The sequence below is a fragment of the Ostrea edulis genome, chromosome 7 (assembly GCF_947568905.1).
Source record: "Ostrea edulis chromosome 7, xbOstEdul1.1, whole genome shotgun sequence".
In the NCBI taxonomy this organism is placed as follows: domain Eukaryota; kingdom Metazoa; phylum Mollusca; class Bivalvia; order Ostreida; family Ostreidae; genus Ostrea; species Ostrea edulis.
The window spans coordinates 60,335,088-60,346,085 of NC_079170.1; the positions used below are offsets into that span (position 1 = coordinate 60,335,088).

At 36.0% G+C, this 10,998-nt stretch overlaps 1 protein-coding gene across 1 annotated transcript; it reads left to right on the forward strand.

Moving 5' to 3' along the window:
• Nucleotides 1-8,365: 8,365 nt before the first annotated feature.
• LOC125653760 (uncharacterized) lies at nucleotides 8,366-8,845 on the forward strand. The gene has a single exon (XM_048883359.2). The coding sequence runs from the start codon at nucleotides 8,366-8,368 to the stop codon at nucleotides 8,843-8,845; it is 480 nt and encodes a 159-aa protein (XP_048739316.2).
• Nucleotides 8,846-10,998: the final 2,153 nt, after the last annotated feature.

The following is a 10,998-nucleotide window of genomic DNA, read 5'->3' on the forward strand; positions in this document are numbered from 1 at the left end:
ATCCGAAGAGTCAGATCACATCAAGTTGACATGCACGGGTCATCAAATCACACAAAACGCGAAACGTTGAGTTTGATCTGATGATCCGCGCCTGTCAATGAGACGTGATCTAAATCTTCGGATCAAGTTACTGTAGTATGATGAATGTATTATTTATCCCGTATGCATTTTTAAATCCACGTTTATAAGGTATAAATAAATGTAATCCAAATTATCAAATACACAGACATACAGTGAACGGCATCAGTTTCAGAAGATACTGATACGGAATCGGAAAACCACAGCGTGGTGATTCGGAAAACCGGATCACACTCTGTGAAATCAACAGTATCAAAATTTACTGTCATGCGATATTTCGCATATCGATGCGGGTATTCGTGTCTAAGGTTAAGAGTTGTTCTCAGCTCAGTTTGGAATATATCTATTTGTGTTGAACACATGCAGCAGTACGACTGACATTGCTCTGAGGAACTTAATTGTATTTCGACAGAACTTCAGAATATCAAATAACAAATACATACAAACACATTCATGTAAACGATAGTAAACCACGCACACACATATACACGCACACAAGCACATACATACACACAAACGCACAAACACATTACTTAAAAGAGTCAGGGAGTAGTAGACAACACAAAATTAAGCAGTAAGATACATGTCCAAGAAGGTCATCGGACACGATTTTTAACAATACTTTTTCTCTCCATAATTATCAACTTTGTTCATTAGACTCCTCATAAAAAGGTTTTTTGAGATTAATAACGATATTAACTCTAAGAAATCAGAGTGCAAAGGTACTCTGAATAGAGAATCGTTACCCGATTATCGTTCCTGATTTTTCGAATTTGTGACTTCATAAGATACCACGATCAGATTTGCGATTCAAAACAAAAGCAAACTCATAGCCGATTTATTCGCAATTGGAGAAGTTTTTGAATGAGGAACCATAGTTTGTTATACAAGGATATCACTTTGAACTCATAATTAATGTGAATGCCAGCCTGATATCGACGATTTTTTTTTTATCGGAGGACGAATAAGATCGAGATCCTTTTTATTCCGAATCGGTTGAAATAATACTGACTGGTCAATGATAAATGTATGATAATTTTCAGAGTATATTCTCTGATGATGATAATAGAAATATAGATAGTTATTACTTGCAATATTTCTAACCCCATGCAGACACGCAGGATCGTTTTAATTTTTTTTTTCAAGGGGGGGGGGGTGTCAAGTTGAAGGTTGAATGACAAAAAAGGTGGGTACCCCCTCACCCCCTTGGTTCTACGTGCCTAAATCCCACCCTGACTCGGATATATTTTATAGCCAGGTCATAATTTCCTTTGCATGTACATCGTGAGCGCCGTATTTTGAATTTCTTTTCATTAGGATTTTTACATGTAATATGTACAAGTGAATATAATAACAAATATAAGTAACTAATTTTACATTCTTTTACAATAAAATTTGCGACATTAGGGCCTATATGAAGACTAATTTACTATCACTTTACTTAAGGAAAAAAATATGTTATTTCATTTTATTTTGTCCCCAGTAAGTATACCGACGTACAAATTTGTACTTCATTAAAAAAAATCATCCCCCAACTCTTGCATTACCGTTAAAATTGGTTTATTTCATTTGATATATATACACTTTCATCAAGCAAAGGCGATAAGTCATCATACTATTTTGATACTTCATACCACAGCAACATTTGACGATCTATACAATAACGTCTATTAGCTTACGATTTTTTTTTCTGAATGACTTATTTACATATTATAAGTAATTAATGAAGAACACATTTTCGTGCAAAACAAACTTTTTTTTTTTGAAAATCGTCTCCAATGACCTTTACGAAAAAGCACAAGAAAGACATAAATACAAGTTAAAAGCACTAAAGGAAAACTATATAAAGAAAGGGGGTGGAGGAGACAAAAGTAATGAAAAAAATAATTAATTCACAAATTTCAAAGGGAACTTAAAGGACACATATCATGTTTCAAAGTATACAAAATTACATCATTTTGTCTTCTTTATGCTTCTTTATTCTAATAGTTCGTTCGCCGAAATATTACGATAATTAACCACAATACATATTTAAATACAAGCCCCGATGTCAAAAAGTTAGGTAGTCACGAGGTACAGTGGCGTCACATGCGCCCTTCTTCGATCAACTGATTGTGAAAGTAGTGCGATATATTAAAAAATAAGCTATGTAAATACCCAAATATAGCAAGGAGAGCGAGTATGAAATCGGCAATATTGTGAGTAAATAATGTTTATATGGATCGCTGTCTACAAACTATTTGGTACCTTCATTCGAAAAATTGAAAAATACTCAGTCTAAATCCTTTCTTTCGACAACTAGTGCACCCTAACATGGTACAAAACACCTTAATGCAATGTTATTTACAAGCCGTTACCGTGATAATTGGTTTTTTGTCGATTAAATCCAATCTGTTTATGAAATGGCTAATAGATGTTTTCAATCCCGAGGGCGCATATGACGTCAAACATGATGGCGCGTAAAATAGCGAAAGTAAAGATTTGAATTTCATCGCTTTCAAACTCGAAAACTACGCAAAATATTTCATTAAAAACACATTTAAAGTAGTTTTAAGCATGAAAAGAATTAATTTTGCTGAAAAAATGAAAAAGTTTAGAAACATGCGTTGTGTCCTTTAAATAGGGCTAAAATAGTTAAAGAAAGTAACGTTGAGCTCACACACTGCGCATTTGCACAGCGACTCTTTTCGAGCAACCTCCTAAATGACTTCTAGGAATCTACCTTCCGTATGTCATTGGGAGACTGAACATTCCGAATATTTGTGATTTCCATTATATTAGTGGAACTCTTCAACTTAAAGGCGTGTAAAGTCGTGCTACCGTACCGGCATTGAATACGAATTATAATCAACTGCAAACCACAACTCTGATCAAAATTCTAAAGTTAAAAGAAATTATTTTAACAAGAAAAAATCACTTTAAATGTTTTAACAAAGAATATCATAAATATCTTCATAATTCGTTGACCTACATTTTTTTCTTCCAGAAGAGACAAACAAGCCAACATTCCTCAAGTAAATCTAGGTATGACTTTAAAACTTGTTTTCTATCAAGGCATCCATACTTCTTATCAGCCCGCCAGAGTTATCACGCTTTGATGAATAAACATAATAATAAATTTTATAATATAAATAGTAATCAGATGTCTGACGTCACAATTGAGTTAAGCCTTTGCTTTCGTTACCAATTGTATAGAGGATATGTGTGGGGGTGAGGGGGGGGGGGGGCAGTATAGAAGAAAGGCGTGGAGATTGTGTACGGGGGTGTGGGGGTGAGGAGGGGGATAGTATATAGAGGGAAGGTGTGGAGGTTATGTAGACGACTTCGAACATCATGTACACGGGGATGAGAGAGGGGTTGGGTGGGTGGGGGTAGTATAGAAGAAAGGTGTGGGGGTTATGTGTGGGGTTGAGGAGGGGGAAAGTATAGAGGAAAGATGTGGAGGACAGAGGGAGATAATGGTGTAAACAGAGATGAGGCGGGGGGGGGGGGGGGGGGGGGGGGGGGGGGGGGGGGGGGGGGGGAGAAGAGGCCAGGACTGGGTTGCTCAAAACCTTGGTTATCCTTAACCAGTGGGTAAATCCCTTGTCTACCGGTTAACTTTGAGCCAATGGTTAAATTCTGTTGCTGAAAAGTTAACCAGTGGTTAAATTGCATGCCTAACCAATGGTTAAATATTGACCAAAGTTAACCAATCTGCAGAGGTTGGTTAAGTCATTTAACCAGTGGTTAAACATGACTGCTTGCTTGCTACAGTGTATTTGACGTAAACATGGGCAAATAACACAAGAAACGGGAAGTTTGGAGACATTTTAATCATGATTTCGCTGAAATAGAGTAAAACAAAAGTTGAAATTTTTCTAAAGAATCAGGTAGGTACATCCCAGATCTCGTAGAGCCCAAGCTGTGCCGTCTCGCCATGTTTTCATTGTAAGATATTGTTTGGTTTCCTACAACATTAAGAAAAGCTATAATTATCATGTAATTCAATGCATCTCTTTCTTTTACAAACATGAATGAAATTTAAAGATTTAACAAATTCATAAACAGGATACATAGGTGAAGTCACGGGGGAGAGGGGGAGTAAATTGAGCCCCTTTATCCCTAAGTTTACTACCGAAGTGCACCAATTCCTAACCATGACTTTATGTTTGTAACACCCCATCCCACCCCATACACTAAAGTTAGCTGTAAATTTATATACCCATTTCTTTCATCTTATTAAACTATTCAAATCATATCATTATTTGTTTATTTTCAAAAAACAAATACAACTTTAAAAACTACACAATCTTTGATAAATTGATAATTAAATTTAAGCTAAATGGAGTTATTAATCATGTACACATACATTTTGTATTGTACATAAATATTTATCTATTCCATTTATTTATCTTTAATATCTTAAAAAAATAGAGAGAAAAAAAGAAGTAAATATTGACATTCGGATTTTATTTATGCGTTTAAATTAAATGAAAGCAAACAAGTAGTCTTAGTAGATTAAAAACAGGTTATGCACTAGTCTTGTGATCACTTAATTCGGTGTAAAAACAAACACAAAAACAACAACACAATGTTGACAGGTGGAGTTGAGAATTTCAAGTCGTTGTCTTAAGTTAAAGTAAACCTTAAAGAAATAATACGAGAAAGAATAAATAATTATCAATCCTGTCACAATTCTCTGGGATAATTTCTATTTATGTGAAACAAAAAAAAAAACAAAAAAAAACCAACAATAAAAAACAAAAACAAAACAAAAACCAAACCAAAAAACAACAAAATAAACACCCCCCCCCCCCGAAAAAAAAAGAAGCCAACTACTTGTTATAAAATAACACAGATATTAGATACATACATGTGCATGTACTTATTTCTTTAATTGATTATCAAACAGGTAAGAGTACATGTACAGTACAATATAGTATTTTTAATTTATCATATTTACATGTATGTGGATAAAATTATCTATGAGGTCAAAAGTGGTGGGGGGCAATAGTTTCTCTGAAGAATATTTATTGCATCTATGTTATGTCAAATTGAAATGATTATATGGGATTGAAGTTTAAAAACATCGAATTCAGTCTATTAACATTTATGCAAATTATTTTTCTACCATTGAAATGGAATCACTGCCTCGGTGGCCTAGTGGTTAAAGCGTTCGCCCCGCATGCGGAAGGCCGGGGTTCGAATTCCGGCCGCGAGAGACCTAAGTCGTTAAAACAGGTAGTGCCAGTTCCATCGCCAAACGCTTGGCATCAGGTGTGAATGTCATGGGTCCTCGGAGATGACCTCAAAAACGGATGTCCCGTGTCACAGTAGGTGTGGCACGCTAAGGAACCCTCACTGCTCAATGGCCGTAAGCGCCGAGTAAAGGTCTAAAATTGAAGCCCTTCACCAGTCTTGGTGACGTCTCCATATGAGTGGAAAATTCTTGAGAGAGACGTTAAACAAGACACAATCAATCATTACCAATCAATCGAGATTGAATCAATTGTATGAGGACCCTACAGGATTACAGTGACCTTCACATTGTGAGTAGGTCTAAGAATAGTTCGACTTGTTTTTAGCTATATCCCAACATTATCATGTACGTGTGCAGATTATTTTAATTATGCCTACTTTATGTAATGCCTTCACTGAAATATTATATCGTTGGATTAAAAGTTACAACTTAGTGTTAGGTGTACCAGAGGGGGGAAAAAATAGACGCCAGTTTGCAGACGAACTACTCAACTTGTGAATTTCCTTTGATTAAAACGTATTTCAATTATCAGTATTTGTATTAGGAAAAGTGCAGTTTTAGTTTACTTTAGTGTAAATAATACAATAAAATAGGCCTACCGTGAATCTCGAGGCCTCCATTCTCAACTCCTCCTGAAATCCCGATGAATTAAAGTCGCTGATTCCTGGTGGATCTAAATAATTTTCTATGAGACAGGGTCGAGTGACAAAGGTGGTGGACCCCCTCCAGTCATATTCAGTGAGTTTTCTGCATACAGTTTCTTCTGTTTTTGCTTTCGAACCAGTCTTCCTGTACATCTCTTTCACATTCTCAACTGTTTAACACACACACACACCCCTCTTTTTTTTCCTTTTCGAGTTAACAGCCTCGGTTGACTTCATAATATAACTTGTACCGTAAGAATAGTGTATCATTAGGTGAAAAGTTCTTTGTCCGTTTTTATATAAGAATAGTGGGAAAATATGTATAGATTTTTTAATACTAAACTTTTGAGACGATATAAGACCCCAATCTTGCATTTAAAAAATTGCGCTGTGAATCAGTGGTTTTATACAGGTTGGTATGTTTACCACAGTGCATCGCTGTTCCAACCATATCCATTCCATATAAATTATACCCCAATTTACTTCTTATTATTGTTAGTCAAACCTTCTATACAGTCTGTTTTATAGAGTAGTTTTTGATGTTCAGTCGTACTTGCCACCAGTAACATCTATAATTACAGAATACACTTACACTGCTGCATGATTCGAAATATTATTATTATTAACATAGTTGTTTTTTTTTTTGTTTTTTTTGTTTTTTTTTTGTTTTTTTTGAAGTTTCAAACATTATAAAATTGTGACTGGAAGTAAATTAAAGTAACTCACTACACTAAAGCGTATACTTTGTATGACACCACGTCACAAAATGGTGATTCATATATAATTAAATGTTTTGTGAAATTATTTGTATTGATCAATTTGTTTATCTATCATTGTAGCTCAGTGGTTAAAGCTTTGGGCTGGTGAACCGTAGAACTCGAGTTCAAATCCCCCCAGAGTCTTTTGTTCATATGTGTTGATTTTCATTTTTTTTTTTTTTTTTTGAAAATCATGTTTGTCCAAATTTGTATATTTTTTGCCTTTTTTGGCATAAATACTTATTGTATATCATATTATTATACTTTCATGTAAAATACTCGAACCTGATTGGTCGAGAAGCATTTGAAAAAAACATATTGTTACCCTCTGAGAACAGAAAACACGCGACTCAGGGTGATAGTATCTAGCAACGGGTAACAGTACTTGACAACGGGTGATATTATAAAAAATTATCACATGCGTCAAATTTATGCGCGTACGGTTCGCCGTAGATTGCTAGACGACGTCGTTTGAGCGTTTGTAATAAACGCGAGTACCCGCATCAAAATACGAAATATCGCACGACAGTGATTGATCAAATGTCAACAGACGTAAGTTTTTCTGCTTCCCAGTTTACATAACATTCAGTATAATAAAACAAATATTGCATGTATTTGAGGGTAACATTGAAATTTTCACCCCTCGAGAAACCATTGTCAACCTCGGCTACGCCTCGGTTGACAATGGTTTTCTCGGGGTGAAAATTTTCAATGTTACCCTCAAATACATGCAATATTTATATAATATCTTTGATAACTTGATCTTTTGCTGCCACTCGTCGTGTTCATATCTTGGTTTGCTGCCACTCGTCATGTTCTTATCTTAGTTTGCTGCCACTCGTCGTGTTCATATCTTGGTTTGCTGCCACTCGTCGTGTTCTTATCTTAGTTTGCTCTAATATTGAATACTTCCATCTCATACTTCCGTCTTATAACCCCTCCTCCGCTCTGATTTGTCATTTTGGGGTCTAAAACACCCTCTGTTTTGCGAAAAAATAAGCCAACTTGGGTTATAAACACCCCTTTGTAAAATAAATCCACCCGGCACAAAAGCAAAATACCCTTTCCGATGCATAATATAATGCAAGTGATGTAAATGACGAAGCTGTATCATGGCATACAAACATGTAAGGGGGAAAATAAAGATTTAACATAACAATAGAGGCACGTGTATTAGATATTGAAACGACAAATCAAAGTTTGATGTTGTTAAAACAGCACTGTATAGCAGGCGTCTCGGTCGCGCACTGTATAATATCGGTATGCGCTTATCACAACGTTCAACAGTTTCCAATATTTGAATAATCGGAAAATGCCTTCCAAAACAAGGCCAGGCAACATAACAAAAATAAAATAATGATAATACAGTATTGAAAAAAATTCCCCAAACATGATACATTTCCATATTCTCTGACCTCAAGACTTTTTACTGAATCACTGGCGGCTTCAAGGTGACTCCCACACCTCTGCCTTATTCTAAATTATTTTCTGATTGGATACTTTGCCATTTTCAACATATCATACTGCATGTAGAATTTACATGGAAGGGTTCTCATTTTACGCCGACATGATCTTTACAAGATGATTTTTTTAGGTTCAGAAACCACCAAAAGAACAAGGAACCGAGATTTATACATGATAACATGTATAAAGTTATTCCCGAAATTCCGATAACTCATGCATTGCCATCAAAGGAAGAAAAAACACTTCCAATAAAAGGCTCAGGAAAGAAGTATGATGTCTTACCCCACGTTGAAGAATTTGAGCCTCTGTCTCGGGACAACAACACAGCGAGGCTGAATCCATGCATTGAGACCTTGCCCGAGGCACCAGCCAATAAATCCCGAGTTCCCCTTGCTTGTCTTGCTGTGGAAAATATCCAAAGGACCATTAGCAAGGCAGAAAAGAAAGAAAAGAAAAAGAGGAAGAAAACTCCCAAACCTCCGCCATCTGCACCACCAGGAGATATCTATATCATGCCACAGGTGTATATTCCACAGCCCCCACCCTACCCCTTGGATCCAACGAAGGCGAGAATTGTGAGGATCAAAACACCTTCCGGTATCTGGCATATGGATGTGGAGCAGTATATCGCCCACGTCACTTCTGGTTACTGGAAATGATAATCGGGGCAGGGGTTTAACGGATACGTCATTCGGGAACAGACGGTATGTATAGGTGTTATTTAAGTGTTTTATAAAGAAGCATTCTACCTTTTTATTTTATCATTGAAAACGAGAGAGTTGCATGCTGTTATTGGTGTTTTTATTTACATTTAATACACTACATACTAGTCTTAACTGTTTGAGTCTTTCTGGCAAAACACCTCGAATGAATGAATACGTTCACAGGATGTAAGATATTTGTACAAAATGGATGTTTCCATCCACTATGATTGATTGATTGAATATTGTTTAACGTCCCTCTCGAGAATATTTCACTCATATGGAGACGTCACCATTGCCAGTGAAGGGCTGCAAAATTTAGGCCTATGCTCGGCACTTATGACCATTGAGCAGGGAGGGATCTTTATCGTGCCACACCTGCTGTGACAAGTCAGTAGTTAGTACACATGTAATCATTTATGTTTCACAATATTTTTATAGTTGTATGCAAATTCGATACGGAAAAAGAGGATTATCGTAATTTTATATATTCGAGGTTGTTTTCCTGCTTTTCGGAAAGGCCCAATTGCGATTGACTGTACATCCATGTAACTATTTTGGAATTGCCGATATCAGTATATTGTATAGGGATATAAACACGACACTTGATTAGCAGGAGTGGGTGGGGCTAAATGTTTACGTAGGAGTCATCTTAAGGTCAGGGAGAGTTGAGACATTTGAAATCTTTTTGATTTTATACATCATCTAAACACCATTCCTGTCCCTTGGAGTGTTTACAAATAGCAATGAGAAATCTCACGAAGCCCCCACCCCACTCCCTTTACCATGATGACCTATGTATGTCATTTTAGGCCAAGGTCAATATGGAAATTTAATGATGTTTTACATGAAAGGTCTGTATTAAGGTGAAGGTCACTAAAATCTATAATACATGTAGTATTATTATTATTGTTACGAGATGAAATTCCACGCAAGCGCGGCAATCACAATTAGATTACTGGGGGTACCACTTTATGAGTCAGGGGGTCTGGGGCCGCCTTGAGGCGTCCAGGGCGAAACCCTGGTGGGAACTCAGGGAGCTAAGTCCCCGGAAGGTCCTGGATTTTACAGATTTTATAGAGCTTGAAATATGTCTCCTATTTAGTCATTTGTACTGTTTTTTTAATAAGGTGAAATCAATAAAATGACGCAAATTCTAAGGATTGTTGGGAAAAATTAAGTTCTCATAATAAACTATTTCAAGAAATCAATTTGTCATTTATTTATCTGGGAGTGGAAGAAATTATTGCTTCTTTTATCGTAAGTACATTTTTCTAAAAAATACCACGATTTACCTTAAAGAAAGTATCCAGTATTTGGTGCTTAATTCTGTCAAGTCTATTAATACCACAACTTTGATGAGTAATCTGAAAAACAATATGAATATCAGATACCTGGGAACAAAATCACCAGGAAACCATATGATAATATACATGTAAATGTAATCAGGTATGTAACATTGTTTTGGGTGTCTTTTAAAAAAAGGGGGGGGGGGGGGGCAAGGTGAAATTGACTTCACAATTATTATCTGAAATTTTTTGAAAAGCAAACACAAACAAACAAATATAACAACACCCGAAAGCTCGAAATCCTAAATAATGGAAGGGGGGCAAGTGGTTAGTCCTACTATATAGAAAAGGGGACAACCTCTCCTTGTTAGAATAATCAAATTAGCATGAACTGATAACAGAAAAAGTACGTTGTTGGAAAAAAAAATAGGGCAACCCCACCCCCCTCTCCCTCTCTTAATTGCTACGTGCTTGGTGAATTTTTGTGTACTTTTGGTTAAGTTGATTTACACAAATATCAATTTTTAAAAGATTGAATCACTGGCGTACGTTAGAAAACAAATCTCAACAGAAAAATTACATTAGAGATTCGGATTCAGTATACTTAAAACAAAAACATGTTCCGTTCATTGACATCTGATGTACTGTACATATTTTATCCACAGTGTGAAAGAATTAAAAGTTCATGATTGCATGCGTTGGTTGCACGTGTAACTTCCGGCATATTCATTGTAGTTTTATGATCGTCAATGATATTGATAAAAAGTAATAATGAAGAATTGCTCATCCTTATTATTCTGATCTAAACTGAGATACCGTGGA

Bases quoted from the DNA above. Each gene is read 5' to 3' on its own strand.
- LOC125653760 (XM_048883359.2), top strand. From the start codon at position 8,366: ATGTATAAAGTTATTCCCGAAATTCCGATAACTCATGCATTGCCATCA.